The sequence below is a fragment of the Balaenoptera physalus genome, assembly GCF_965194825.1.
Source record: "Balaenoptera physalus genome assembly, chromosome: 6".
In the NCBI taxonomy this organism is placed as follows: domain Eukaryota; kingdom Metazoa; phylum Chordata; class Mammalia; order Artiodactyla; family Balaenopteridae; genus Balaenoptera; species Balaenoptera physalus.
The window spans coordinates 123,128,954-123,156,432 of record NC_138885.1 but is presented as its reverse complement, the minus strand read 5'-3'; the positions used below and the strand labels follow the sequence as shown (position 1 = coordinate 123,156,432).

Genomic DNA, 27,479 nt, shown 5'->3' with positions numbered 1-27,479 from the left:
GCGACACGGGTTCGATCTCTGGTCCGGGAAGATCCCACGTGCCGCGGAGCAACTAAGCCCATGTGCCACAACTACTGAGCCTGCGCTCTAGAGCCCGCGAGCCACAACTACTGAGCCCACGTGCCACAACTACTGAAGCCCGCGCACCGCAATGAAGAGTGGCCCACGCTCGCTGCAACTAGAGAAAGCCCACGCACAGCAACGAAGGCGCAACGCAGCCAAAAATAAATTAATTAATTTTTTAAAAAAAGAAAGGTAAATAATGTATGATCTCATTTATATGTGGAATCTAAACAACAAAAACAACAACAAAACTAAACTCACGGATACAGAGAACAGATTGGTGGTTGCCGGAGGTAGGGGTGGGGGAGGGCAATGAGCAAAATGGGTGAAGATGGTCAAAAGGTACAAACGTCCAGTTATAAAATAAATAAGTCATGGTGATGTAATGAACAGCATGATAACTGTAGTTAACACTATATTGTATATTTGAAAGTTGCCGAAAGAGTAGATCTTAAACTGGTCACAAGAAAAATAATTGTAACTATGTGTGGTGATGGATGTTACCTAGACTTATTGTGGTGATCATTTCACAATATATGCAAATATTGAATCATGTTGTACACTTGAAACTAATATAATGGTACATGTCAATTATATCTCAATTTAAAAAAAAAGACTATCAAGTAATGTGGAAAGATACTTGTACAAAGATTTTTTTTTTTTTTTTTTGGTCTATGCCGCATGGCATATGGGGTCTTACTTCCCCGACCAGGGATCAAACCCGTGTCCAGCACTGGAAGCGTGGAGTCTTACCCACTGGACCACCAGGGAAGTCCCCAAAGATGTTATTTTTTAATGCGAAAACTGGAAAGAACCTAAAGGTCCATCAAGAGGCCAACTAAATTATAGTACATCCACGCTGTGTAGTAATATATAGCCATTAAAAATCAGGTTGAACATTTACCGAGTGATTATCTTTGGGCAGTGGTATAATGGGCATGGATTTAACATTTTCTTTGTAGTTTTTCCAAGTTTTCTCATCTGAACAATATCTGCAACTAGAACAAAAAAAAAGATCAAATGTACCTTTCCAAAGTGGCTTATTTTGCCATTTCCTACCTGAGCATGCATGTAAAGATAATCAAAACTTGAAGATTGATCTGCTGGCCAGTTTAGACATAATCAAGCCAAAACATCAACAGCCACCATGACCTCTGCTTCCAGCCATCACCTCCCTCGTCCTGAACACACTAAGGGTGGTGGATCCCAGGGGAAGAGAATTCAGAGCTTCCCCCTTCTGTTTGCCAGCTTCTCTGGGGCCCCACTTCTGACCTGGATCCTGGACATTGGTTTTTTTTGTTTGTTTTGTTTTTAAAGCCCCTCTAACTGACTATAATGTATAGCCACAGTTGGAAACCCATGGTTCTGTTCTACTCTGCTCACTTTGCAGGTGGGACAACAGAGGCCCAGAGAAGTTCAGATTGATCCCAGGGCAGAGCTAGATCCTGGTCCTTTGATTCCTGGTCCTTTACACTTAAGCAAACCAATAAAATCAAGGGTGGGGTTTTGTAGATTGACAGACTTGGAGCACCCCAAATGTTTCAAGAGGAAAACGGGGAGTGCAAAGACTTCTAAAAATAACCTAATTTTGACCCCTTCCCCAATCCAAGTTTAGAACTATGTCTGAGCAAATAGTTATCAAAAAGTATTTATTGAGCACAGTACAATTTGGAAAGATTAACCACAGTCTAACATAACAATGGGAAAGGCACTACAAAATCTAACTTAATGCAACTGTGTTGAGTGAGCGAAGATGATAGAAATCAAAATACCATTGTATTCAAGGTTGGCTTTACCCCAGAACAAATAAACCTAATTCCGTCCGGGCCTTTGCCCTCCTAGCTGGGTCCTAGGACCCCTGTCTCTTGCTCCTGGTGACTGCCAAGAACGTCCCCCTCTGGTTACCCTTGCAAACCAGTTACACTTGCAAACCAAAAGCAATAGTTTCTCCTTCCATCCAGTCTCTACCCTGCCCCCAACCAGTCCTAACACCTCACACCTTCCCAATGAGACAGATAGAATGAAGCCTCGGATGGTTTCCCTGGAAGGTGTGCACAGTAGAAAGAAGTTTAGACTTAAGTCACCGATCTGACCGTGTGATATCTGGAAAGCGCTCAACAAAGCATTCAACTCTTTAGGACGCAAATCTTTTCTGTCTGTGACATGCATGACTACTGGGAAATCTATGAGGGCCAGTCTGATTTATTCAATGACAGCTTTGTGCAAGCCCAGCCCAGACCTGGTTTGCAAATGTGTAGTTAATCTTGAAGCTAGTGGCGTGTGGTGTTACAAGAATGTGAAAAGGAAGCCCTCACTTAATCATTTCCCTACTTGTCCCTGCTTTAAGCAGTACAAGAAATACAGAAAACATGGGAGGTGAGAAAGATTAGATTTGTTGCAATCTAAAGACCCTCACGGGAAGAAAAGAACTTCACTATTGTTTGAAGTGTCTTAAATCAATACCCTGGTGCTGCCTGACTTCTAAGTTATGTGGAAAAATTTGATTTTCAATATTTACGCTTCAGTTTTAAAAAATCCTCAATTTCTTATCTTGAAGTTTTAGCTCCCTCTTTTTCACGACATAGTGAAGTGTGTTAGATGGGAAGGGGGAAACCCCTACTATTTTCCTCATTGAATGCCCAGGCTGTTCAAGCAGCAAGACACCTCTCTGCAAGAAAATCTGCTTGTTTTGCTTTTAAAGGGCAATTTTATATTGCCATCTGCACTCATTTGTTTACAAAATTCACTGAGCTCCCACATGCCAGGCCATGAGGAGAAAATACTAAGCAAGCTAGACAAGTTGTCTGCATTCTTAGAGCTTATCATTCACGGGAAGAGGCGGGCAATAATCAGATATCCGCACAAAGGTGTGCTTACACAATGTGATAATTGCTGTGAAGAAACACAAGGAGCAAAGAGAACCTATAAAAGGAGGAGGGAGACTGGAAGGTGAGTGAAAGTGTCTCCTGAGGAATTGACCTTTGAAACTGAAGGATGAATGGGAGTTTATTTAGAGAAAGAAGGACCGGGAGCTCAGGCAGGCCAGGCAAAGGCCAGAGGCCAAGGGGAAGAGTAGCTGTTGGAGAGAAGTTTTGTCAGCTGTCCCCTTAAGGTCTCATCAATTATATGGGGCAGGTATGCAATTGTTTTCTTTTGGCAACTCCACCTGTACTTGCAAAGTATTAATCTTCCCAAGTCACTTGACACCAACCCACCTTTAAAAACATTAACCCATTATTTATCAAGTGCTCTCATTTTTTTTCCCATCACACACCAATGTGGTGATTTCTTATCGTGAATTTTTAGCTCTCTTACTTTTACATGATCGATAGTGACTGAGGTCGTGTGTAGGATGGAAAGGGTGTGACCCTTCCGTTTAGTTCACTGAATGATCAGGGTCTTCAAGTGGCAAGACAACACCTCTCTACAAGAAAATCTGCTCATCTCGCTTTTAAAGGGCAAGATGGTCCTTTTCCAGAATTGAAAGTTACATGACTAAGGGTAATGTTTAAAACAGTTTGAGAAACACTAGGGGGAAAATGCACTCTTCCTCAGCTTCCTGAATTAGGGAGACAGAGTAGACCCTTGAGGAGAGAGCAACAGAGGGCAGCCCGTGCATCTGCCTGTGGGTATAAAGTGTGTGTGCACGGAAAATGCCAAACAGCATTTCAGGATTGAGACTGGTTCTTATTCCTTCCCTCTGCCCCATTTTAAAGACAAAGCAAGAGGAAAGGGGAAGGGGAAAGGGGGCTCTCAAACTCATCTAAAAGTTACTGGGTGTCATGGGGACAGAGAATAAACAACAAGAGACGGAAAAAAAAATACTACGTAGGAAGATTTCTCTGGAGTGGAACCCACCCCCCAGCCTCTAAATTAATCCTACAATTTAATGCCCATAATATTCCATTCCACATGGAAGCCAGGTTCTTCGTAATTCCTCAGTTACTAGATCTAGAAATCTACACATAAAGGCCACCCTCCTGTCACCAAAACTTTTAGGAAGAAAAATACGCGGTTTCCTCCACCACGCCCGCAAAGAGTTGTAATTAATACACTGTTTCAGTTTTCATTTGCCACACTTTCTACCTCCCCTCCCCAGAAGGGCAGCTTCTGTGGCGGCCCAGGGCATCTCGCAGCTGCAGGGAGCCCTCCCTCCCAGAGGGCAGCCCTGCGCCCCGGCAGACAGCAGCCCCGGCACGTTAGCATCTGCAGCCTGTCTGGTCCCTCCCCTCTGGAGTCCCTGTGCACTGCGACGACGCGCTGGCTTCCCAAAGCCGCAGTGGATTGTGTAACCACACTGTGAACGCCTAGAGGAGAGCGTGCTTAGCTTCACTCCTGACAGCATCTGTTAAAAGTCACTGGTGCCAGTTAATATGAGACCCACCAGGCAGGAGGGACCCTGAGACTCGGGGGGAAGGAGAGAGCGAAGCGCTGTCTGGACAACATCACTGGAGGTAGGGGGTGGGCTTTATAAATCTCTCCAGCAGCGATATTTAAACCCGAAATTCTGTCCTTAGAGCTGGCGTTGCAGGACGGGGAAGAGCACGCCGAGCCCCGCTACACGCCTTTAGTGCGGAGCAAAGAAAGGGGGATGGGCGGAAACTCAGAATCCGGGGGGGAGTAGTCAGAATCCCTCCTCAGGGAAGCCTCTTGTGAAAATGCCAAGGACGTCTCCGCGCCTCTTTTCAATTATGTAACTCTTACACATTTGGGAGAATATGCATGAACATAAATTTAATTACTTATGAAAGTAGAAAGTCTCCAAATAGGCCGCATTTAAAGCTCTGGGGGCATCTGAAGTCTTACTAGACCTGGTCGCCACCTGGCAGCGTTAGAGGATGTCATCCTAGGGATTGGACTCCCACCCACCGCTCCCTGGTACCCACAGCGCGGGCAGCCGGGTCGCCGCTCGGGTATGGGGCCCTCTCGGCTCGGCAGGATCGGCGCGCACCCATCGCCGCGTCGCGGAGTCGCCGGGACCAGCAAGTCCGCAGGCGGCGGGGCGAGCTGTCCCCTCCCCCCACCACTGCGAACACCTGGCCCGCGGTTACCTGCGGGACCGCGACTCTCCGCAGCCCATTGGCCGGCTCCCCGGCGCCCCTGCCTTTGGCCGCGGGGAGATGCCCGAGCCCGGGCGCCCGCGCCGCGCCCTCCGCGGGGCCAGCACAGGGCTCGCCGGGGCCTTCATCCGGCGCGGGGAAGAGCCCGCAGCGGCGCTGGAAGCGGGCGACGAGCTGGGAATCCTGCAGGCTCCAGAGCAGCTCGGCCATGGTGATCCCGGGGCCGCCGCCAGCCGGTGCCCCCCGCTCGCACTGTCCCTCCTGCCTTCGCCCTCGCCGGGCCGGGCGCTCGGGGTGGCGGGCGGGGCCCGGGGCGCCAGCCAACAGGTGCGCCGCTCGGGTCCTAGCGCCCGCCCCGCGCACGCGGACGTCCAGGTGTTCGCCTTCACCTTGCGCCAGGCACGCCCGCCCTCCTTTCCTTCCCGGCGGGCCCGGGCGGGCTCGGGCGATCCCTGGCGTCCGGCCCGCTCGGAACTGGGCGAAAGGGTACAGGTGTCTACACCGCGCCTCTCTGCGCCCGACCGCGCCTCCTTCACCCCTCCCGGCTGGTGCAGAAGTGCCACCTAATGGGGAGCGGCCGAGCACGTGTGGACCTGCGTGAGTCCATCCTGGCGTGCGCCGGCTGATCGCTTAGTGACCTTCCTTTCACTTTTGAGCTCAAGAGGAGGTCTGATTTCCCCTCCAGCTCCCCCCATCCCGCCTGTAGTCCTGCCTTTGCCCACTTCCGCCAGGTAGAGGGAGCCCCCCAGGGAAGATTCCCAAGTTCTTGCCAAACTCTGCGTGATGCAACGTCTCCCCACAGGCCCAAACTTCTTTAACCTTGCTCAAGAACCGAGTTGGTTCGAAGTGGATCCTGGGTCATCCTCCGCGTCCCTACCCTTGCCCTTGTGATTTGGCAACTGGGAAACACTTTTAGACAGGTGGAGAGGAAAATTGATTCTCTCTTGGTTTTCCGCATTAAGAAAGATGGCGGTTGTCCCTCTCCTACTTCTTTTTTCCGCTCTGCCTCTAGACCTTTAGACCCGAAGAGAACAAGGTGTTGAAGGACCGCGAGGAGGGGTTGACTTCTCCCCACACCTGCGCCTGCTTTAGGGATCTCAGCAGAACAGCAAAGAAAACATCCTGCTGGTCGACCTTGGCTTTCCCTCCCTCCTGAATCTTCTAGCGGCACTGCACTTCCTCACAGGGAGTGAAAGACAACAGTCAAATTAGGCCCAGATGACCTGCTTGCAACGAAAGTGCAATTCAATCCTTCTGTCTTCAGTTTGCCGCTGAAGGCTGAGCATTTCCTGGTAGCCCAGTGTAAGTCCTGCTAAGTATTTGGTTGCACAAATGACTATGGAGGAACACCTGCCACGACCTTGTTTATCCAGATGTCAATTCAGGTCTTTGGGATGTAGCTTTCAAGGATGACGTGGTCTCCCTCATGCCTGAGTTTCCTCTCTCCTTCCCAGTCCTGTCTGGTGAGCAAGATCAAGGTGGCTGAGAGAGCAATGAAACTGTTGGGAAATACCATTTCCCACTTAACTTACAGAAGAAGCACAGAGCTGCTGTCACAATCCAGCTGTGTCACACACAGAGATGGTCAATCCGAGAAGCAGAAGGCTTCTCTCCTCAATGTTGCTGTCATTTACAGTCACTGGGACCAAACCCTGTGGTTTAGGTTTTTGTTGTTGTTGTTGTTTTGGGGTTTTTTTGTGGTTTAGTTTTAACAGCTGGAATTGTAGTGGTTTCGGACCTGTTCTTTTTTTTTTTTTTTTAATATTTCATTATTTATTTATTTATTTTTTGGCTCTGTTGGGTCTTCACTGCTGCACGGGGGCTTTTCTCTAGCTGTGGCAAGCGGGGGCTACTTTTCCTTGCGGTGCGTGGCCTTCTCATTGCAGTGGCTTCTCTTGTTGCAGAGCAGGGGCTCTAGGCACGTGGGCTTCAGTAGTTGTGGCTTGAGGGCTCTGGAGCGTAGGCTCAGTAGTTGCGGTGCACGGGCTTAGTTGCTCCGCGCCATGTGGGATCTTCCTGGACCAGGGCTCGAACCCGTGTCCCCTGCATTGGCAGGCGTATTCTTAACCACTGCACCACCAGGGAAGTCCCAGACCTGTTCTTTGTATGTGTTAAAAGAAATATGTTCCCCATGAAGACACTTGAGTGATGTTATCTCCCAAATTTGATGCTTCGATTTTCCTTTCTCCCAATTAGGAAAAAGAGGCAAAGCCAAACATGGCACATGGAGCTTAAGGCCAAAAAATTGCATATTCAGACAATGCATTATATCCCCTTGGGGACCAGGTACTGACTCCAGCTTCCAGTGGCTTGTGATGTCACGGTGTGCCTCACTTTCCTCCTGTGATGAAATGATAATCCTCACTTCTTGTCTTTCTTATATGGCTGGTGTGGCAGTGCTTGGCTTGTGGCAGTATCACTCCAATCTCCTTCTCTGTTGTCACAGGGCATTCTCCCTGCATGACTCTCTGTGCCCAGATTTCCCTCTCCTTATAGGGACACTAGTCATTGGATGAGGGTCCACTCTAAACCAGTCTGGCCTCATCTTAACATGATTACATCTGCCAAAAGGCCACATTCACAGGTTCTGGGTGCACGTGAATTTGGAGGGAATGCTACTCAACCCAGTAAAGTACTTACTCAGTGCCAGGCATGTGCTCAGTACTTTCATACCGTAACTAATTTAATCACACTTTATCCTCCCTGTAGCCCTCTGAAGTAGCCGCTCATCCTTCATGTATTTGACAATTGTGCATTTACTAGTGTCAGACACTCTTCTAGGCCTGGGGATACATCAGTTAAAACACCAGAGGCCCTAGATCATTAAACTTATATTTTAGTGGGGGGACAGCTAATTTAAAAAATCAAATAAATCTGTACTTTTAGGAAGCGAAAAATGCTATGGAGAGGAGCAAGGTGGGTGGGGTAGGGGGAAGACATGTAGGTAAGTTGGTTACCTCCAAGAGGAGGATATTTGTGCAGAGACCTGAAAAAAAAAGAAGGAGCCCCCCCCCATCCAGATCAGGAGAAACAGCATTCCAGACAGAGGAAGCTGCAGTTGTAAAGGCAGCCAAGCTCAGCAGTGTCGGAGGAACCACCAGGAGGCCAGCCTGGCAGGAGAGGCTTGAGTGCGGGGATTGACTTGGGAGAGGTGGGCTCAAGTAGGGCCATTTAGGGTGTAATAAGGAGTAATACTCCCAGCTCAGAGGTAGGAAACTTGCCCAAAGCCACCCAACTAAGTGGCAGAAGGAGGAGTCAGCTCAGGTCTTTGTGACTCTAACACGTATTCTTTCCATTTACTAAATCACATTCTCTCCTGGAATGTATCTTTACTCTTTACTCTTGTATTGAAAAGTATTCCCAGTGTGTAATGAGTGCTCAATAAACACTTAGTGAATGTTGTTCTAGACTAAGAGTACCCCTCAGTGAGTTTTTAGAGCTTTGGGAGTTTAGGACTCATTTGCAAATTTTTGCATGTAAATTCTACAACCCTCAGAGGCAAGTAGTTTTATCTCTTTTTTTAGAGGAGAAAACTGAGACTCTGAGATGTGAAGTAATTTTTCCCAAAGTTACAAAATGTATTACATAGTCTTTTCAGGGTCTGCCATCTCACACTGCTCTTATGGGAGGATTTCCTTCCTCCTTCACCCACTCTCTTCCCAGGGGATGGGAAAGGAATGGGAGAGGAGATTGGCAGCCATCGTTTGAGCCATATGACCTGGCCCCCTGTCCAGAGCTAATTGGCCCTGGGCTGGACACCGCTTGACCAAATTTAGGATCATCAAACGCTTTCTCTTTAGGCATTTGGATTCATAGACCCCAGTTGGTATCTGTTGAACTAGGGAGAAGAAAATTCACTAAATGGAGACCACACCGTGGGGCAGGCAAGTGGTCTTACTGCTGAGTGCTCACAAGGGAGAAATAAAGCAGACACACAGAGAAGTTAGGCAAGGCAAGCGATAGATCCTGAGAGACAGCTCCGCGGTGCCTCGTTCCAACCATTGTGAAGGTCCTCCTAGTCTGGGTTCCCAAACTACCCCCGAATCCTTGGTAACAACTCCCCCATTTCTGTTACTTATGGCCTGAAGAGTCCTAACTCAGCCAGCCAGGAATTGGCAGAACACGGAAATGGAGCAGTAACTCCCCACCTTCATGTCACCATCAAGGGGTTACCAAAGCCCTGCCCACCTCTTGCTGCTGGAGGCTTCTTCTTGCTGCCATGGAAACCGATTCTGACCCCTCACCCCAGCTCATCAGGGTGTTGAAAAGGGCTGCAGAGTCCTGGCTTCCTAAGAGATTCTGGAACACAGTGAATCTATTGATATTTCACCTCATGGTGAATCAGACTGCTTTCTAGGCTTTGCTGGAAATCTAGTCACTTTATGTGGGGAAGGCATTCTGAGATCCAAGCTAACTTTTGGCACATAACCCTTTCAAAATTTGCAGACTACTGTATATGTGAATTTGGTTACTGGCAGTCTTGTTTTAAAAGGGTAATTTATATCTTTGCATATATGTTATGTAAAGTAACCAAGGATTAATAGCCTTAGCAGATTAGAGATATATCATTTGTTGACAAATTGATCAAAGCCCTAGGCTCCTTGGACTGTTCAGATCACTGAAATTTTAAAATGTAAAGGATTAAAAGCATCTTTTTTTTCTGGGGTGCAAACCCTTTCTTCTCCTTAACTAATGAAAAACAATTTTTCTATTTAGACAGTTTCAATAAATCATCAAACATAAATTTTTTGGGGGTTGGGGGGAAACTTTCAGGCTGGGAGAAATTTCAGGTTAAAACCTTGCTTTAAAAGAAAACAGTTACAGGTGATGTTCCTGTAAACGGGGACAGAAAGAGGGCTAGCAGTAAGAAGAAAGGCTGGGAGCCTTGAATTTCGCCTGCAGCAAACAGTCAAGGAATGGTCCAGTTTGCATGCTCTCACAACCATGAATATTGCTTAAGAGTTTGATTTCAGCCGGGACTTCTTGGTTTGAATCCAGTTGAATCAAACCATATGAGACAAAATAGTTTTCCAATGAGTTTTGATGGATTTTGACCACTTTATGAGGAACATGGTAGGGTTTAGCCTGCTCTACCTAACTAAAGAACTTTAGGGAAGGGGGATATCTCATGCCAACCAATTTTAAAAGTCAGTCCTCTTTGTTTGGCTTATGCTTTGATAAAACATCAAACATCTAATAGAGAAAAGGGAACCATTTCTTCCAGTTCCATCAGGCTTGCATTGGGGTTGGTCAGTCTCATATACAGAGAGCCCCAATTTAAGACAAAGAAAATGTATTTGACTGTTCACAAGTGGTCTATTAGGATAGTCATTTTTATTCCTAAAGAATATTCCCTATTAGTATCACTCCTTGTTGAGTCCTTTCCAATAATCAGTTTCCTGGACACTTTTATAATATGATTCAATTTACAGTTTCAGTTAACATAACACTTTCCAAGACTAGGTTTATTACATAGATCTGGGTAGAACTGTACCACTTAGTTATCAAAGATTTAAAACCTCATTTACTTCACAATAAGCTTCCCAATCTAAGTGAAGCAGTTTTGGTTATATTTCATGCATATATTCAAATTCATGAACCATCTACAAGCTAAAGGTGGATTGGAAAACTTCACAGATATTCATCTCCAATATGCATTGTCTAATAAACAAAGCAAGTCCAGAATAATATGGAACACTAGGTATAATATGTTGCTATTTATGTTTAAGATGTTAAAATACACGTTTGTGTGTGTGTGCAGGTACATATATGTGCACACATGCAAACGATTTGAAAAAGGTCTGGCGTAAAATCACTCATTAACTAACAGTAGTAGCTACCTCCTGGCATGTGATAGGAGACAAGGGGGACTTTCAGATTTTACTCTATGTGCTGGGATTTGTCTGAATTTTTCACAGATGTGTATTCCTTTTATAATTTAAAAAGATTTGTTGTTCTTTTAAAACTCTTCTAACTGGTCAGGCTTGGTTAGTGAGAGAAGCAGGTTTTTGAGATGCTTATATAAAAGAGATTACTGTGAGTAATTATACCAAGAGACTATAATTATTGAAAGTTGGCTATGAGCCACCAGATATTACTAGCATGTCTTTCTCACAAAGTTAACAATACCCCTGTCAAACTCACCTGATAGACAATTAAAAAATATTTTCAGCATGTGGTCTAGGGACTTCTGAGTTTCTGCTTCGGTGACTTAATAAGTCATCTTGTTGTGGTGAGAGGTCAGCGGGCAGCGAGGGGTACAGTGGGGAGGATGCTGGGCAAGTGCCCTGGAACCCCACGGGGTCTCCATGTTCTTCATTATTGAGGGCAGGTTAATAAAGGTCATTTCAGCTGAAGCATCTGTAGCTCTGACTGATGTCTACAATGGGCAGATGCCCAATCTGTAACTGGCCCGAGCATGTAGGACTCCAAAGCTCACTCTATATCAGCAGTCCCCAACCTTTTTGGCACCAGGGACCAGTTTCGTGGAAGACAATTTTTCCACGCCAGGGGGTGGGGCGGGATGCTTCAGGCGGTAATGCGACCGATGCGGGGGATGGTCCAGGAGTTAATGCGAGCGATAGGGAGCGATGGGAAGCAGCAGATGAAGCTTTGCTCGCTCTCCTTCCGCTCACCTCCTGCTCTGCGGCCCGGTTCCTAATAGGCCAGGGACCGGTACCGGACCTCGACCTGGGGGTTGGGGACCCCTGCTCTATATGAAAGCCCTGCCCACCAGGCCTGCCAATATAGATTCTCAGAATCAGTGCTACCCTATGGCTTCAGCTGAGCCATCAACATCCCTTCAGTAGAAGGCCCCCTGAGCACAGTCTACAGACATGAGTCAGAGCTATAAGTACATAGGAACTGACATCTAGAGCAGAGGCTTCAGAGTCTGGCCCACACTAGGATCTTAAAAATGGAATTAATTGCCAACCTTTAAACATCAGATAATTTCATGTAAGATGTAGATTTCTAACTTATCTTTAAAAACTGGCACTCTGATATCACTGGGTCAAGATTCATTGTAGCCACACTTGCCTGAGCTGAATATCTGGGCTCTCTCTAGATGGAGTATCATTCTAGGGTTTTCCACAGTTCTCCCCACTCCGTATTATTTCACATCCTTCCTCCGTTGCTCATGTGATCGCCAGCTTGGTCCCTGAAGTGGGTGGGATTACCTCCACTGCATTTAAAACAAGGAAGGCCAGTGCAGTTTGTCAGCCATGCTGTCCGTTGGAATCCCATCTCCCAATGTTAGATACAACAAGAAACCACAGTACTGCGGCTTAAGAAATCTAGAATGCAGTGGAGGAGACAGGATAGGCATCTATATCAGTAAATCTAGTCACAAGTTTGGCCCCTGAATCTTCTTGCCTTCCTTAGCATAGTTAGTGACTGTCCATAAATGATCCTGTATTTCAATTTTTTTTGAATATGTTTAAATTTCAACCATCCTGACACTTGCAGCACTTCTCTCAAGGGTATGTTTACGCATTGGCAATTTTAATAGGGATATGTTGTCTTGCTTAAATAACAAATACTTATCTCCCCAGAAGAATAATGAACAAAGTGTTAATTTATAATTTTGCTCACAGTGCTTTCTCATTGCTAATTGCCTCTTTTGTTGCTGGTAATACCCTTTTCTGTTACCAATAATGTTGGAGGCAGAATGATCTGGTAGTGTGGATTGCAGAGTCTGGAACACCCAGGTTCAAATCCAGGTCTCTTAGTCCTTGGGCAATTCTCTTTTCTTCTCTGAGCCCAAGTTGAACCATCTGTAATACTGGGATATCATTCCATACCCTATTTTTCTTGAAGGATCATTTCATGAAGTTCATGTGATGCTTGTTTCTTCCTTAGTTTAACTGTAACAGAATTTTCTCCAGACCCCTTATTTATTTATTTGTTTATTTTTGTATCTGCATCATCATTGACATAGCTTAACCTACATCATTTGGCTAATCCACTCTGTGAAGTGAGATAAAAATCTTTGTTGAAATACCGTAAGACTCTGCTTAATGCTAACATTTGTGGTCAGTGTGCAGTGGGAAGCAGCTTTCTTTTTCTTTTTTTTTTAAAAATATTTGTTTATTTATTTATTTATGGCTGTGTTGGGTCTTTGTTTCTGTGCGAGGGCTTTCTCTAGTTGCGGCAAGCGGGGGCCACTCTTCATCGCGGTGCGCGGGCCTCTCTTGTTGCGGAGCACAGGCTCCAGACTCGCAGGCTCAGTAATCGTGGCTCACGGGCCTAGTTGCTCCGCGGCATGTGGGATCTTCCCAGACCAGGGCTCGAACCCGTGTCCCCTGCATTGGCAGGCGGATTCTCAACCACTGTGCCACCCGAGAAGCCCCGGAAGCAGCTTTCTTGATGATCAGCTGAAGTGATAACAGGAAGAAAACAGGATAATCAAACATGCTTTGATTTCTGAACTGCCTATATTAACTCTAAGTTCTAGAGTCTTAAATGTTACGGCCTTTACAATGTTTTTTATTATTGATGTCATGCTCCATTAAAATACCACTGTATTACTTGGTTAATAAATACTTGTGAAGCCTTATAAATCCACATTCTAGTCATGAACTGAGTTTATTAACCGTGGTAAATACCATTTGTATAAGTGAGGTAACTGGTATCTGTGGATTTGTTGAACACTAGAAAGCAGGCTAGAGAGTTCTTCTGGTTGTTTCACAGTTTGCTTCCACACAAGTGAGCTTTTAATTCATAAGAGCCAGGAGCTTGTTCCTTTTTTTCAGTGAATGCAAGATCTTCCAGGCTGGCCTAAAATTTCAGCTTCTTTTTTCTATACTTGGTTAACCTTTCACCTTGGTGGTCAGTATCAGGGAAGAGCATAGCTGACTCTGTTCCAGTGTCACTGACCTATGAACAATAAACATCACGTACATGTCGTGGACTTCCAGAAGAAAGTGGCTTGGCCACTGAATCAGAGTGCTGGGTTCCTGGAGTCACGGCCACTTCAGAGCATCAACAGGTAGGAGCCCCACACCCCCTGCTACTGCCGGCACAGCTAAAACCGTGGGCCTGGCCTTCACTGGTGGCGCAGCGGTTAAGAATCTGCCTGCCAATGCAAGGGACACGGGTTCGATCCCTGGCCCGGGAAGATCCCACATGCCGTGGAGCAAGTAAGCCCGTGCGCCACAACTACTGAGCCTGAGCTCTAGAGCCCGCAAACCACAACTACTGACCCCACGTGCCACAACTACTGAAGCCTGCGCGCCTAGAGCCCGTGCTGCGCAACAAGAGAAGCCACGACAATGAGAAGCCTCCACTCGCCACAACTAGAGAAAGCCCACGCTCAGCAATGAAGACCCAACACAGCCATAAATAAATAAATAAATAAATAAATTTATAAAAAAACCAAACAAAACTGTGGGCCTTTGCTGTGCGAAAGGAAGGAGGACAATCTTAGGGGCTGTTATTCAAGTCAATAAAATTTTACCTTATAAATTCATTTCTTTTCTCTGTTTGATTTTTTTTTTTTTTAGTACTTCTAAGTTCTCTCTTTATCACCAGCTGGAGGCCTAAAACTTACATTTCCCAAATTCACTCTTGCTGGTAGAGTTCCAGTTTGGATTCCTCACATGAGAGAGGCTGGCGTGATATTTGAAAGTGAGAGGCAAGCAGAAGCCCTTGTGCTCCGCAGTCCTGACAGTCTGTTGTGGAAGCTTCTGGACCACAGACATGAGGACTGACAGCAGCTTCTGGGGGTCCTGCTGTGAATCGCCCACTTCCTGTGACTCACCGCAGGATCCTGTGATCCCTTTATTTCCTGATTACCTAAATACCACTGGCAAATTCCCTATGTCCCCCATTCTTTTTTTCAATGGCTAATGAGCTTCTAATTTCTCTTTCTTTCTACTTCAGATAATACTGAGAGTAGTGTATTAGTTCTCCAAGGAAACAGAACCAATAGGAGATTATCTATCTATCATTATCTATCTCTATCTATAAATCTATATATCTATACACAGAGAGGTATATATATATTCCAGTGTTGTCCAAGGCCACTTGGTCATTTATATTATTTATATATCTATATCTGGCCATTTATAAAGATATCTATATATTTATATTATATTATATATTATATGTAAAAATTAAATATATAGATATATAAATATATCTAGATGATTTATGTATCTATATCTATTTATATCACAAGATTTATCATAAGGAATTGGCTCATATGATTATGGAGGCTGGAAGTCCCCAGATCTGTGGGGTGAGGCGGCAAACTGGAGACCCAGGACAGCCAGTGGTGTCGTTCCAGTCTGAGTCCAAAGGCCTAAGAACCAGGGGAGGAGATGTAAGTTGGCCCTTTACAAGCATTATCTTTAATCATCACAGCAATCAAAAAGTTTGGGAAAAGTTACTATTACCCTATTGGACAGATGAGAAAACTGAGATTTGGAAAGGTTAAATCACTTGCTATAAACTATAGCTTTAATCCATTATTCACTAGCATGATCAACTTACTAGTGGCCTGACCTCTGAAGAGCAATCATGTATCTTAGGACATAAAACAGCTTTTCTTCCACTCACCTGCTGTTGGGGACAAGTCCCACTTGATCTCCTTACCCAGCAGTCCCCTGTGAAATTATTAGGAAGGCCAACATTATGTGTTGGACTGGTAAATAACTTGTAGCACAGAGTGAGGAAGGCAGCATCGAACTAGTCCATTCTGAAGGGGTGTCTGGTTGGATGGTCTGCCCTCCTCCCCAGCTTGTTTCCAACTCCCTCCAGGATGTGGGGCTCTCTGCACATTTGGTGATCCTGCTCCTGGGATGTTAGCACATTCTCCCAGCGTTCTTCAAAAGCCATTGTAACTCCGAGATCTACAAAAACCATATGAAGGAATGCTGAATCCTTGTTGGTCAGAGTAGATAAAGAAAACAAAAACAACAACAAAACAGGATGTGGTTCAATGCTGACTTGTTCAGCACCAACTAAATGAAGAGCTGTTTTAATGTTGTAAGGATAGAAAATGCAGAAGAGAAATCAACATAGGCCTTGTCCTTCTGAATAAACAGTGTGTGGGAGGATATAGGCAGATATGGTAATGACTGTAATAGCCAAGCTGGTATCTAGGATGAAGCAATGGGGAAATAAGGGAGGTAGAAATTAATGACAACTGGAGGATCAAAGAAAGCACTAGAGAGGAGGTAGGGTTTGAAAAGACCTATCTGTAGTGGGAAAGGCCTATCTGTAGTGGGAAAGGCCTATCTGTAGTGGGAAAGACCGTGACAAACAGAGACCATGGAAGGTTATAACAGACAGAAGACAAAAAACATAGCACAAAGAAAAGCAGAAACACAGAACAGTGTGGGTTGAAGTCTGGGAGGGATGTGAAAGGGAAGAATTATGTCAGAGATTGAGGGTGGATATGATAACAATATGGCCAGACTAGGATCTGCAAAGGGCGCCATCGACAGGCTGTATGTGGATGAAACTGAAATAACAAATTACTTTATTCTAGCCAATTGTCCAAATATTTTTCTGATTAGTAAATTCAATTATGAAGTTAGATTGACAAAATTTTGCTAAGTATTAATTTACACAAAAAGATATAGTTATTCAGCCTAGCACAGTTACTAAACTATACGTATTAGGTTAAAAATCATGAAAGTAAGTTATCGTTTTAAGTTATCATTTTATGGGCTAGGGTAGGTTTCCAACGTACCGATTAAATGTTTTAAAAAGGAAGAATTCCATTGGTTGTGGGTCACATAAAGGGGTATTTTTATTTTAATACAAATAATTATGTGCTTGGTTCATATGACACCATTAAAATGGATTAGGGCCCATTTTTTTCTCAGATGATTTTGATCTATGTTCATTTTAAAATACAAACAAAGGGAAAAGCTTCATTTTAATTACTTCATTTTAAAAAGCTTCAACTTTAATTAGGCTCACAAAGATTATATAAGTAAATTATCTACCTCAGGTATATTGTTTGGTAAAACTTGTGTTGCTTCAGGAGAGGATGGCACCTCTAAAAATGATCATAAGGGAGAAAAACATGTTTGATGACAGGAACAGAGCTCATATGGCAGCTGGTCAACTAATGGATCCTGTAATTGGCAGAGATCAGCTTCTGCAGCTTAAGGAAGAAGCATAATCATGTTGCTAAAAATACACATCAGTGTTTAGTTCTTAGATAACAAATTGGCTGACATAGTACCAAACACATGAAGCTAAGAACACCTTGCAAAATATCTGTGACAAGGTACCCTGGGCCACAGTCATAGTAATACACCACTTTATCTTGGCTGTCAGACCAAATGTTCCCCCATTTGAAGAATGTACACAAAATTATCAATGTGGCAATGGAAGAAAAAAACTCATGGAAATGTGAGATAATTACTCTGATAATCAAGTAAAGCAGACGATATTATACATATATCACCTATTTCTATCCTCAAAATAGCTCCTTGTCACAGGGACCCTTTGCTTTAATATGGTAAGACCAGATTCACCTTATTGCTTCTATAATTCAGGATAAGGAACACTAGATTTTAAGTCAACACATCTTAGTAGCTGTATTACCTAAGGCATGAATCCACTTCAATATTCTGACACTTAGCCTTCTCATCTATAAAATGGGGTTAATAAAACCACAGGATGCTATGGAAATAGAATAAGAATACAATAAGATAACAAAACAGAGGCTGGCAGAAATTATGCTCATCTTTTTTGTCTTGAATCCAAATTGAGTTGAAAATAAAATGAGGAATTCAACCTAATTGGTTGACTAGATTCTAGGGGCTGATTCACAGTAAGCAGTTGTCACCCAACATCTCTTCCCTCTATTTTTTCCTTTAGTAATCGAACCCTATTTTGTTCAGCGTGGCAATGAGCTTATTTGAAAGATTACCTTTCCTGGTCTTTCTTTCAGATAAATGTCATCATTGTCAAAGTTCTGGCCAATGGGAAGTATTACATTCTTCTTTCTTCCTGCTCCCTGGAATGCAGAGGTGATAGCTGGAGCTCTAACAGCAATTTTGAACCAAGAGGTGACAAAGAAGATGGAAGTTATTCACTGGGGATGATAGGGCAGACAAATATTGCCCAGGTCTCTGTGGACGCTGTGGATCCAGCATATCACAGTCCCAGTCTATGTGTGGATTTCTTTTGCAAGTGAGCATAAACTCTGTGCTTATAAGACACTTCTATATTGGGTTCTCTGTTAAATACAGCTAAATGTAACTCTAGCTCTTATGCCAAAATACCAATGTATATAAAAAAGAACTGCAAATTATTCATTTACAGTGAAAAAATAATTATAAGTCTTTTGGGCCCAGGTAATTGAAAACTTAGTATACTCTGTCCTCTAGAAATCTGTCTGGGGAGTAGAGAAAGAAAGTCATGGGGAACTTGCCATACAGTTTTTGTAGCTAGCTACATCAAGTCAGAGATTTTTTTTTTTTTTTTTTTGGCTGCATTGGGTCTTCGTTGTGGTGCGTGGGCTTCTCATTGTGGTGGCTTCTCTTGTTGTGGAGCACGGGTTCTAGGCGCACGGGCTTCAGTAGTTGCAGCACACGGGCTCAGTAGTTGTAGCTCATGGGCTCTAGAGCACAGGCTCAGAAGTTGCTCTGCAACATGCGGGATCTTCCTGGACCAGGGCTCGAACCCGTGTCCCCTGCATTGGCAGGCGGATTCTCAACCACTGCGCCACCAGGGAAGTCCCCAAGTCAGAGATTTTGAGGACCCAGAATCCACATGGGGACTGACCTGCACTGGGGACCGCATCTCAAGCCCGCTGATCAGAGGATCTTCCCCCAGACAACACTGGGTGAACATGGCCCAATCTCCCTGCTCCCACCACTGGCAAGTATCCTCCCTTCTGAAGATATAATCTTTCTTTAAATGAGTCATCAACATCAATAAGACTCTTGTGGGACCTGCTGCTACTGTTTTTACAGACTGGAGACTGACCTTTTCAATATTTTTATTATTGTGAATTTAGAACCCACACAAAAGCAGACGGAATAGTGTAGAGAATCTCCTATGTGCCTATCGTTCCACCCCAGTGTCATTGCCCCATGGCCAGTGCTGCCCCATCATACCCCAGCTGCTTCCCTCCATCCTGTATTATTTTAAAGCATGTCCCAGACATCATGTAATTTCACCTGTGAATATTTCAAAATATCTTTAAAAGATATATGTGTTAGAAGTAACTGCAATCCTACCATCACAAATAATGATAAATCCTGAGGGTCAGATTAAGGTAATTTATTGGGATGCATTATATGCAGGAAAACATAACCCTAACTCTTATACCAAATACCAATATATATTTAAAAAAATAACAAAGTATTCATTTACAGTGAAAAAAATGATAAATCCCATGTGGCCAGAAACTCCAGGGCTACTTCGAGACCCTCTTTCCGTACCCATCTTCTGCCAAAGATGCTTAGTTTCCCAGCTCCCCATGCAGCTGTGGGACCCATATGTTTCAATCCTGAGCAATGACATATAAAAGGAAGCCTGCCAAGGTTCTCCTGGAAATGCTTTTGCTCCCTGATAAAAGGAGAGTTGGTGAGGGGGCCTGCTACTTCTTGGCTGCACTGAATGCAGGTTTGTGAGAATGTGATGCCGGGAACTTGTTTATGCACCTGCTACCAAGAGGGGAAGGTCAAGAGAATCACAGACATGCATAAACCAAATGTGGTATATCCATAAATGAAATACTGTTCAGCAATAAAAAGGAATGAAGAACTGATTCATGTACAGTATGATGAACCTTGAAAACGTTATGCAAAGTGAAAAGAGCCAGACAAAAAACCTCACATATTATATGATTCCACTTATATGAAATGTCCAGAATAGGCAAAGTTATAGAGACAGAAAGTAGGTCAGTAGTTGCCTAGGACTGAGGGAGGAGAGGAGACACAAGGAAATGACTGCTAATGGGCTTCCTTGGGGGGGATGATAAAAATGTCCCAAAATTAGATTATGATGATGGTTGTAGGACTATGTGAATATATTTTAACTAATGAGCTGTACACTTTAAACAGGTGAATTTTATGGTATGTAAATTATATTTCAATAGAGCTGTTTTTAAAAAAGCTTTAAAAAAAGGCAGGGAATCACAGAGACGCCAGTCTAGGGCTCTGACATCATTTGGCTGCTGAACCCATGTCAGCAACAGTCTACCTACAAACAGCTTATTTGTGGGGATAAAATAATCCTGGCTTTTAAAAACCACTATTTGTCAGATTTTCTGGCTTACAGTTGAATGTATTCTTAACTAACGGACTTTAATTTTCATTCAACTAATATTTATTTAATGCATATTATATTAGATACTAGATACTAGAGAAACAAAAGGACCAACATTCATTAAATTCCCACTAGATACCAGGCGATTTATATACTTTGTGTCATCAATGCCTCACAGCAGCCCTGGAAAGAATGGCCTCTCCCTTCAAGGCCCATGCAACCTAGGGACTTGTTTTTCTGCAGTGGACCACTCACCTCATGACCCTCAAATGGTACTATTTAAAAATGCAAGTTCCTGACTTCATCCTAGACTTGCTAAATCAGACCCACTGGAAAAAAATCATTGGTTAATACTCTACAAAGGTGGTCATACACGTACCTGTGCCTCCTGAAACTTTCAACGTAAATCAGAAATCACTGAAATACACAAATATGAATGAAACTTCTGACAGCAGAGCAAAAACATCACAAGGACCTTGTGTTAAGAAAATCAGGGTGTTGGGCTTCCCTGGTGGTGCAGTGGTTAAGAATCTGTCTGCTAATACAGGGGGCACGGGTTCAAGCCCTGGTCCAGGAAGATCCCACATGCCGCGGGGCAACTAAGCCCGTGCACCACAAATACTCAGCCTGCACTCAAGAGCCCGTGAGCCACAACTACTGAGCCCGCGTGCCGCAACTACTAAAGCCCGGGCGCCCACAGCCCGTGCTCCGCAACAAAAGAAGCCACCGCAATGAGAAGCCCACACACCACAACGAAGAGTAGCCCCTGCTCGCCGCAGCCAGAGAAAGCCCGCGCACAGCAACGAAGACCCAACACAGCCAAAAATTAAAAATAAATAAACAAATAAATTCATTAAAAAAAAAGAAAATCAGGGTGTTGAAAAACATGTGTAAAGCTTAGTCTCTGCACTCATGATGGTGTGGTAGGCAGATTTCTTGGATTGCCCCCAGGATCCCCAGCCACGCCCACCCCCCATCGTGTACACACACCTTCTCCAAATTTTTCAATCAAATGCTGGGCTAGGTACTGCTGTGAAGGGATTTTGCAGATGTAATTACATTTGCAAATCAGTTCACCTTAAGATAGGGAGATTAACCTGGTAGGCCTGACCAAATCACACAAACCCTTTAAATCAGGGTCTAGAGGAGACAGACAGAGGAAGTAAGAGATTTGAAGCAGGAGAGGGATTTGATGTGTGAGAAGTTCTTCACTGCTGGTTTGAAGATGAAGGAGGCAAGGAATGTGAGTGGCCTCCGGGAGCTGAAAGTAGCTTCTAGCTTCTAACCAACAAGTAAATGGGGACCTCGGTCCTACAACTGCAAGGAACTGAATTCTGCTACAACCGTCTGAGCTTGAAAAAGGACTCTGAGGTCCAGAAAGGAACGCAGCCCAGAGAACATCTTGCTCTCCACCCTAAGCAGAGAATTCAGCTCAGCCTCACCCAGACTCCTGACCCATGGGAACTGTGAGATAACAAAATTAATGTTGCTTTGAACTGTTGAGTTTGTGGTAATTTTTATGCAGTAATAAGAAAACTAATAGAGAAGGGAACTTGGGTAAGATATATTACAGAGGGAAAGTTGGCAAAGTAAGCAACTAATGGAATAGAGAAAGAGTAGGAAGAGCCGGAAATAGTCTTCCTTACAGCAAAGTACTTATTTCCTTTAATTATATACATTTAAGGGGAGTATCGGTAAGGCATACATTTGGCTGCAAATAGTGGAATACGAAACTACTAGTACTGAGCATTGAGTAGTACAAGCAATTTGTCTCTCAGAGCTACTGCGATTACTCAGTTATGCTGGCATAAATCCTTTCTATCTTTCTGAATCGCTGCTATTTTAATTTGTCGGTTCTTTGTCCTCTTGTGTCTTGATCGTAAGATGGTTGCTGCACCTCCAGGCATCACATACTTTCTGGTCAGGAAGAAAGGGATAAGCAAAGGGTTTTGCCAGCTGAGTCTGATCTTTTGCACTGAGAAAGCAAAATATTTTCTGAAAGCCCTACTCGGAAGATTCATTTACATTTCAATGGCCACAACTAGATTACATGGCCACCTTAGAGCAATACTGGCCGAGGGGAGTGAGATTAGTATCACTGGTTTAGACCAATCACAATCCATCCCCTTTCACTGGGGTGGAGATCCCTGTCACCACCTGAGCACATCAAGGTCTTCTTCATGGTAGGGGCAGAGGCAAGAATGGGTAGTCAGAGGCAAGACATGGTGTCTCCCACAGTTGGAAAGAGCATTTCATCATTAACTCAACAAATATTTACTGATCACCTATTAGGGCATGGCCCAGGGTTTACAAAGCCGGTGTGTGTGTGCATGAGCATGTTATATGTGAGGGTGTGTTTGGTGGGCAGGAGGACACAGGCATGCAAACAATAATTACAGTGAGAAGTGCTTTATTTGCAAAATGAGAATCTCTACTTTCTTTTTTGAACATAATGTACTCCTTGTCATAGATACATTAGCGGAATCCCTAAAACAGTAATAACAGGTCCCAAGAAAGCATATATTGATCTGTGCTTTTAAAAAGGAGAAAATGTTTTAATTGGTAGAAAATATATTCAGAGTAAACTTCTAAGAGCCATTGAACTAAGTATAGATCAATACCTTGAACTAAATCTGGGTGAGAGACATGGCTCTCATTTAAAATGCAGAAGTGTGATGAACCCACAGACGTGCCGTCCTTTCCAAATGAGGTGTTAAAATCCGTCTCTATTTTATGGGAAATGTAACACAGAGTTTTAATATAGTTTACATGAGAGTCTCAGGTGTTCCACCCATTTAAATAAGTTCCACTTATTTTAAAATACTTGGGTTACATGCATATCTTTTTCAGATATTTAGCCCTTGGTTCACCAACTTCATTCTCGTGAAATGCCTTTACGGAAACAACTTTATTTTCCCAACTATAATTTGATGATATGGAATATGACATTTGAGTTTATTCATATTAGAGAAATTAATTCAGTAATTAGTTATTCTGATGCAAACTAGACTTTAAGCGTGAGAACCAGTTTTGCACCACGTAATTAACCAGATGGACTTCGCTCTTGCTTTCCAAGCCCCTATGCTTCCTAAAGATGCAGTATAAGAGCACTGCTAGTGGACTTTCCTATTCTATGATGCTTTTTAAAGATTTTTGGAAAAATAGAACCCTTTATTAAAATAGCTACGCATAAGCATTGGGTGGTGCTCTGAAGGTCTTACTGATTTTCCACCCCAGCTCCTGCTAACTGCATCATTTTGCCTTCTCTCCACTGTGCTAAGCCTTGCCTTACTCTCTAGGCCAAGTCCCGGCCCCAAAGAGAGGAACCAGCATCAAGATTGACTCAGTTCTGCTGTTGGTTCATGTATACCTTTTTTAAAAAAATTTTTTATTTATTTATTTATATTTATTTTTGGCTGTGTTGGGTCTTTGTTTCTGTGCGAGGGCTTTCTCTAGTTGCGGTGAGCGGGGGCCACTCTTCATCGCGGTGCGCGGGCCTCTCACTGTCGCGGCCTCTCTTGTTGCGGAGCACAGGCTCCAGACGCGCAGGCTCAGTTGTTGTGGCTCACGGGCCCAGTTGCTCCGCGGCATGTGGGATCTTCCCAGACCAGGGCTCGAACCCGTGTCCCCTGCATTGGCAGGCAGACGCTCAACCACTGCACCACCAGGGAAGCCCAATATACCTATAAAGACTACTTCGCATTAATCACTCCTTTGGTTCTGGTGGCCCCGTCTCCCAGGGGCTGGGCTTCCAAATCCTCACGTTCCTACAGCCTATCCCTGTCTGCAGCTTCTGGCCTCACCAGATGCAGATTCTCCTGAGCATTTGAACTTTCTCTTTTATAAAAGTAATAACCTGTTTTTTAAAGCTAGGTTTTTGTCCTTAGTAATTCATGCACAGAAAAAAAAAAAAATCCCTTAATTTATGCGACTAGCCCACAACTGCTGGACACTTAGGGTTGTTTCCAGTGTTTACTTTTAGAAACAAGCCTGCAGTGAGCATTCTACTGATTCATCCTCGTGCAGAACTTCTCTTAAGGTCTCCGGGAAAAGCTCCTGGGAGTGGATTTGCTGGGTCAAAGGGTTGTGAGTTTTTAGTTTTGAAAGATATTCCAAAATTATCCTGCAGAGAGATGTCTTCAATTTCAAAGCCATCTAAGAGGATATGAAACTTGTTTCCTACTTGATCAGTGATATTAAGCGTTATTATTATTTAAAATATTTATCTATTTGATAAGTGAAAAAGGCACCTTGTTACTTTAATTTGCTTCTTTATAATCATAAAGGTTTATTGTCCTATTGTAGTTCTTTTGCTATGAACTGCCTAATTATTTTCTTTTGCTCATTTTTCTATTTTTTTCCATGTATTTTTTCTTATTTGCTTATGGAGTCTTTGCATAGTCACAAAAATGGCTTTGTCCATAATATGTATGGCAATTTTTTTCCAGTTGTCATTTATCTTTTTACTTTGATGACATCACTTTTGTCATGCAGAGTTTTAAAATTTGATATAGTTGTCTTTAGCAATTTTTTCTTTGTGGAATTAATTTGGATTTTGCAATATGCTTCAAAAAGTCCCCTATACTCCCATGTTATTTTTAAAATATCCATGCACATTTTCTTACAATACTTTGATTATTTCAATTTTTAAGTTTAATATTGATCCATCTGGAATTTATTTTGGTGTAGGGAATGAAGTAGGGATTTAGTTCCCCCTTCCCAATTCAGACTTATCTACCACCTTTCTCTATTTCTTGTTATCTGTCAAGAGTGGGGTTTCTATAAACTACTAAAGGCAGAAGCTGAGACCACTAGGTTTCAATTAAATGAATGTGTTCAATTGCTCCTTTCTCTTTCTCTATTCCCTTCCCCTCCTCCTCCCTCTTCTTCTCTAATCATTTCCCTCTCTGTCCCCCCTTTCCCTTCCCACCCTCCTCCTCCACTTCCTCCTCTTATCCATCTCACTAGTCATTGTCTGTACGTAAAAACTGATTTTTGCCTTTATGCTGCAAGTCAATGATTTTCAAGCTGGAGTGGGATTGGAGAAAGCACTTCACCCTTGAGAGACTGTTTATTAGATCTAGGAGAGGGATGGGCATATGTAGATTTAAAATGAGGTAAACAAACAACTGTATGCCAGTAAAATGGACAACCTAGAAGAAATGGACAAATTCCCAGAAATGTACAATCTCCCAAGACTGAACCAGGAAGAAATAGAAAATATGAACAGACAAATTACCAGTAATGAAATTGAATCAGTTAAAAAAAAAAAACAAAAAACCAACAAACAGAAGTCCAGAACCAGATGGCTTCACAGGTGAATTCTACCAAACATTTACAAAAGAGTTAACATCTATCCTTCTCAAACTATTCCAAAACATTACAGAGGAAGGAATGCTTCTGAACTCACTCCATGAGGCCAGCATCATCTTGATACTAAAACCAGACAAAGATATCACACACAAAAAAAATTATAGTCCAATATCACTAATGAATATGATGCAAAAATCCTCAAAAAAAATATTAGCAAACCAAATCCAACAATACATTAAAAGGATCATACACCATGATCAAGTGGAATTATCCCAGGGATGCAAGGATTTTTTCAATATCCACAAATCAATCAATGTGACACACCACATTAACATATTGAAGAATAAAAACCATATGATCATCTCAATAGATGTAGAAAAAGCTTTTGACAAAATTCAACACCCATTTATAATAAAAACTCTCCAGAAAGTGGGCATAGAGGGAACATACTTCAACATAATAAAGGCCGTGTATGACATACCCACAGCTAACATCATACTCAATGGTGAAAAGCTAAAACATTTCCTCTAAGATCAGGAACAAGATCAGGATGCCCACTCTCACCACTTTTATTCAACATAGTATTGGAAGTCCTAGCCACAGCAATCAGACAAGGAAAAATAATAAAAGAAATCCAAATTGGAAAGGAAGAAATAAAACCATCACTGTTTGCAGATAACATAATACTCTACATAGAAAACCCTAAAGATGCCACTAAAAAACTACTAGAGCTCATCAATGAATTTGGTAAAGTTGCAGGATACGAAATTAATATACAGAAATCAGTTGCATTTCTGTACACTAAAACCAAACTATCAGAAAAAAGAAATAAGGAAACAATCCCATTTACCACCACATCAAAAAGAATAAAATACCTCGGAATAAACCTACCTAAGGAGGTAAATGACCTGTACTCAGAAAATTATAAGATATTGATGAAAGAAATTGAAGATGACACAAACAAATGGGAAGATATACCATGTTTTTGGATTGGAAGAATTAATATTGTGAAAATGGCCATACTTGGCCATACCCACGGAAATCTACAGATTCAGTGCAATCCCTGTCAAAATACCAATGGTGTTTTTCACAGAACTAGAACAAATTATTTTAAAATTTGTATGGAAACACAAAGGACCCTGAATAGCCAAAACAATCTTAAGAAAGAAGAACAAAGCTGGAGGTATCATGCTCCCCGACTTCAGACTATACTACAAAGCTACAGTAATCAAAGTAGTATGGTACTGGCACAAAAACAGATCATAGATCAATGGAACAAAAGAGAGAGTCCAGAAATAAACCCACACACTTATGGTCAATTAATCAATGATGAAGAAGGTAAGAATATACAATGGAGAAAAACAGTCTCTTCAATAAGTGGTGCTGGGAAAACTGGACAGCTACATGCAAAAGAATAAAAGTAGAAGATTCTCTAACACCACATACAAAAATAAACTCAAAATGGATTAAAGACCTAAATGTAATACTGGAAACTGTAAAATTCCTAGAAGAAAACATAGATGGAACGCTCTTTGACATAAATTGCAGCAATACTTTTTTTTAGATCTGTCTTCTAAAGCAAAGAAAATAAAAGCAAAAATAAACAAATGGGACCTAATTAAATGTAAAAGCTTTTGCACAGCAAAGGAAACCATCAACAAAATGAAAAACAACCTACTGAATTGGAGAAAATATTTGCAAATGATATGACTGATGAGAGATTAATATCCAACATACATAAGCAGCTCCTATATCTCAACATCAAAAAACAAACAACCCAATTAAAGAAAGGTCTATAAAGAA

General features: G+C 42.9%; 1 protein-coding gene and 1 long non-coding RNA gene across 6 annotated transcripts in view; one reads left to right on the top strand and one right to left on the bottom strand.

The window, feature by feature from the left end:
* SGPP2 (sphingosine-1-phosphate phosphatase 2) overlaps window positions 1-5,457 on the bottom strand; it is a 134,126-nt gene extending 128,669 nt beyond the window's left edge. For 3 of the 5 annotated variants that reach the window (XR_014264579.1, XR_014264580.1, XR_014264581.1), the window contains exon 1: window positions 5,115-5,457. Coding sequence is in view for 1 of the 5 variants with exons in the window: in XM_082464675.1 (XP_082320801.1) it covers window positions 968-1,061; window positions 5,115-5,251 (231 nt within the window). In the remaining 4 variants the exon portion in view is untranslated. Of the gene's footprint in view, window positions 1-967; window positions 1,062-5,114 lie in introns of all 5 variants that reach the window. The other 2 variants (XR_014264582.1, XM_082464675.1) reach the window with 1 other exon arrangement.
* An 894-nt stretch (window positions 5,458-6,351) lies between these two features.
* The window catches only part of LOC309662217, an 81,030-nt gene continuing 59,902 nt past the window's right edge, over window positions 6,352-27,479 (top strand). Inside the window, exon 1 of the long non-coding RNA XR_014264590.1 lies at window positions 6,352-6,425. This is a non-coding gene — a long non-coding RNA (uncharacterized lncRNA). The remainder of the gene's footprint in view (window positions 6,426-27,479) is intronic.